The sequence below is a fragment of the Armigeres subalbatus genome, chromosome 3, assembly GCF_024139115.2.
Source record: "Armigeres subalbatus isolate Guangzhou_Male chromosome 3, GZ_Asu_2, whole genome shotgun sequence".
Classification (NCBI taxonomy): Eukaryota; Metazoa; Arthropoda; class Insecta; order Diptera; family Culicidae; genus Armigeres; species Armigeres subalbatus.
This window is the reverse complement of record NC_085141.1, coordinates 296,450,660-296,453,625: the sequence shown is the minus strand read 5'-3', so window position 1 is coordinate 296,453,625 and position 2,966 is coordinate 296,450,660. Positions and strand designations below refer to the sequence as shown.

The window sequence follows — 2,966 nt, the reverse complement described above, 5'->3', positions numbered from 1 at the left end:
AGCGCTTAAAGAGGGAAATTAAATTTAATTAACAAATGGCAAAAAAGCTCAAAAACTTGGTCAGCGGTTTGAGAGTGCCTATAATTTTAATCTAGATCTCACTAGTTCAAATAAGGATCAGGTTACACGGAGCATCGAAGACATTCTCAATCAAGAGAATGTTTTGACCCTTCGTTGGGAACCAATTTGGATGAAGTGAGATCTATTACTAGAAAATTTAAAAATATGAAAGCCCGGGTGATGATGGTATTTTCTACATACTTATCAAAAACTTCCTGAGAGCTCTTTATCCTTTTTGGTTAATTTATTTAACAAATGTTTTCAATTGGCATACTTTCCAGATAAATGGAAAACGCCAAAGTTGTTCCAATTTTGAAGCTGTACAAAAGTCCAGCAGAGGCTACTAGTTATCGCCCAATCAGTTTGCTTTCTTCAATAAGCAAACTGTTTGAAAAGATTATTTTAAAGAGAATGATGTCTCATAGTAATGACAATTCTATTTTTGCTGATGAGCAATTTGGTTTTCGCCATGGGCATTCAACCACTCATCAGTTATTAAGAGTTACGAACTTAATTCGGCTCAACAAATCTGACGGATATTTGACTGGAGTGGCTCTTCTTGATATAGAGAAAGCATTTGACAGTGTTTGGCATGAAGGTTTGATTGTAAAATTGATGAATTTTAATTTTCCTTTGTACATTATTAAACTGATCCAAAATTATTTATCAGATCGCTCACTGCAGGTAAACTATCAGAATTCCAAATCTGATAGATTACCTGTAAGGGCTGGTGTGCCCCAAGGCAGCATACTGGGGCCCATATTGTATAACATTTTTACTTCTGACTTACCTGATTTATCACCAGGGTGTCAAAAATCTTTGTTTGCAGATGACACGGGCCTCTCAGCCAAAGGGCGAAGCCTTCGTGTCATTTGTAGTAGATTGCAAAAAAGTTTGGATATTTTCTCCACTTACTTGCAAAAATGGAAAATTTCCCCGAATGCTTCCAAAACTCAGCTTATAATTTTCCCACATAAGCCGAGAGCTTCTTATTTGAAACCTTCTAGCAGACATATTGTCACTATGAATGGGGTTCCAATTAATTGGTCTAGCGAAGCCAAATATTTAGGACTTCTGCTGGACCAAAAATTAACTTTTAAAAATCACATTGAAGGCCTTCAAGCCAAATGTAACAAATATATTAAGTGTCTATATCCACTTATAAACAGAAAATCAAAACTTTGTCTTAAGAACAAACTTTTGATTTACAAACAAATTTTTAGACCTGCCATGTTGTATGCTGTGCCAATATGGACTAGTTGCTGCAATACCAGAAAGAAGGCACTTCAGAGGATTCAAAATAAAATTTTGAAAATGATTCTGAAGTTGCCTCCGTGGTATAGTACCAATGAACTTCATAGAATTTCTAATATTGAGACATTGCAACAAATGTCTAACAAAATAATTTCCAATTTTAGACAAAAATCGTTGCAATCTTCTATTGCAACGATTAGCTCCTTGTACCCTTAGTATAAATTAGGTTAGGTTTAGTTTAAGTTAAAAACATTGTAATTCCTACATGGTTCAATTAAACCAGAGGAAAAATCCTAACTGCCAAAGGCAATTGAAATGTATTAATAATAACTAAAAAGTAACATATCAAATAAGGATGATAGTGTTAAGAAAACACGGAACACCTAGTCTAAGAGATGAATGCATGTATTAGATGATATTTAGCAAATAAAATTAGTAAAAAAAAAAAAAAAATTATTTCAAGAATTTTGAAGTTCAAAGAAGAAGAAGGATTATTCCAAATATTGAAGTCTATATGACAGTCAAAAACCATTAGTTGCTCTATATTTGTGCAATTTTGACCTCTCCAAAGTACTTTTTTTCTGTACATTTCACAATGAGCGAGAAAGACATCATCACAGATGCACTCTTTACTTTATTTCAGAAGCAGCTAATTTAGACTATGATTATGCAAAAATTAAAAAAAAAATTAATCTATATGTGGAAAAACAAGATATATTTTCATTTTCTTCTTTTTTTCAATAGTGTTCCTTAACACTTCTTAGTTGGCTGGCGTCGTTCGATTATACAAATTGTTTGGCATTTGATATGCAACCAATTTTCCATGTAGAACCTTCCTCATTTCCTGCATAACGTGTATCGCTGCTGCTGCAACCATATCCAACCAGTAGATCTCGTTGTCCTTTACCAGGCAAACTGATTCTACTTGTTGTTGGAGCTTCTGGGGTGCGTCATCGTCCGATTTGTGTCTCACGTCCACCGATTGGTATTCCTTATCGTTCATACTGGTTTCCACATACCTGGATCGCACGGATCGTCGGCTTCTATTTTTTCCTAGTTTTCCAAGGAATTTTTTGCCCATTTCTGAGAATTAAGCGATTAATATTCTAGAGAAATTAGGAATCGTAATGAAAGTTTTCCAAATTACCTGCAATCTGAGAAACTGCTGCTCCAGCGCCTCCGCCGCCTATCTTCTTCATCACTCCATCTACCATGAGGGGTATTTTACTCAACGCCTCCTGAATTTTGTTGGGCTCCGCTGAAATGGAACTCTTCACAGATCGCGTTAACCTACGGTAGCCTAATCGCCCAGCTCTAGTATTGTATCTTACCATGCAGAGGACCGATCCCAATGCGATCACTAGAAACGGAAGCTTAAACATTTTGCGGAAGGTTACCAATTTAACAAACACCGACTGAAAAAAACTATCGGAACTAATGACAGAGCTAGCGGTTTTATAGTTTACAAGCTGAATCAGATAATTTGCTGTAGCATTTATCAGATCCATTGGTTGTTGAAAGGTGTTCATTTGGCTAAATTGTGCGATGATAATCAAGAGAAGTCATCTCCGAAAGTGGATCATTTGTACGTTTTGGTTGAACTCAAAGCGTGGAAAAAATAAAAGATCGATTTTTTTTTTACTTTCAAATTT

At 35.4% G+C, this 2,966-nt stretch overlaps 1 protein-coding gene across 1 annotated transcript; it reads right to left on the bottom strand.

Annotated features, from left to right (window-relative positions):
* Positions 1–2,004: 2,004 nt before the first annotated feature.
* Positions 2,005–2,738, bottom strand: LOC134220412 (uncharacterized). Its single transcript, XM_062699469.1, has 3 exons — positions 2,646–2,738; positions 2,462–2,585; positions 2,005–2,397 (listed from the first exon to the last, which is right to left on the bottom strand). The coding sequence occupies exons 1-3, from the start codon at positions 2,694–2,696 to the stop codon at positions 2,075–2,077; spliced, it is 498 nt and encodes a 165-aa protein (XP_062555453.1). The 5' UTR covers positions 2,697–2,738; the 3' UTR covers positions 2,005–2,074.
* Between the last annotated feature and the right edge of the window lie 228 nt (positions 2,739–2,966).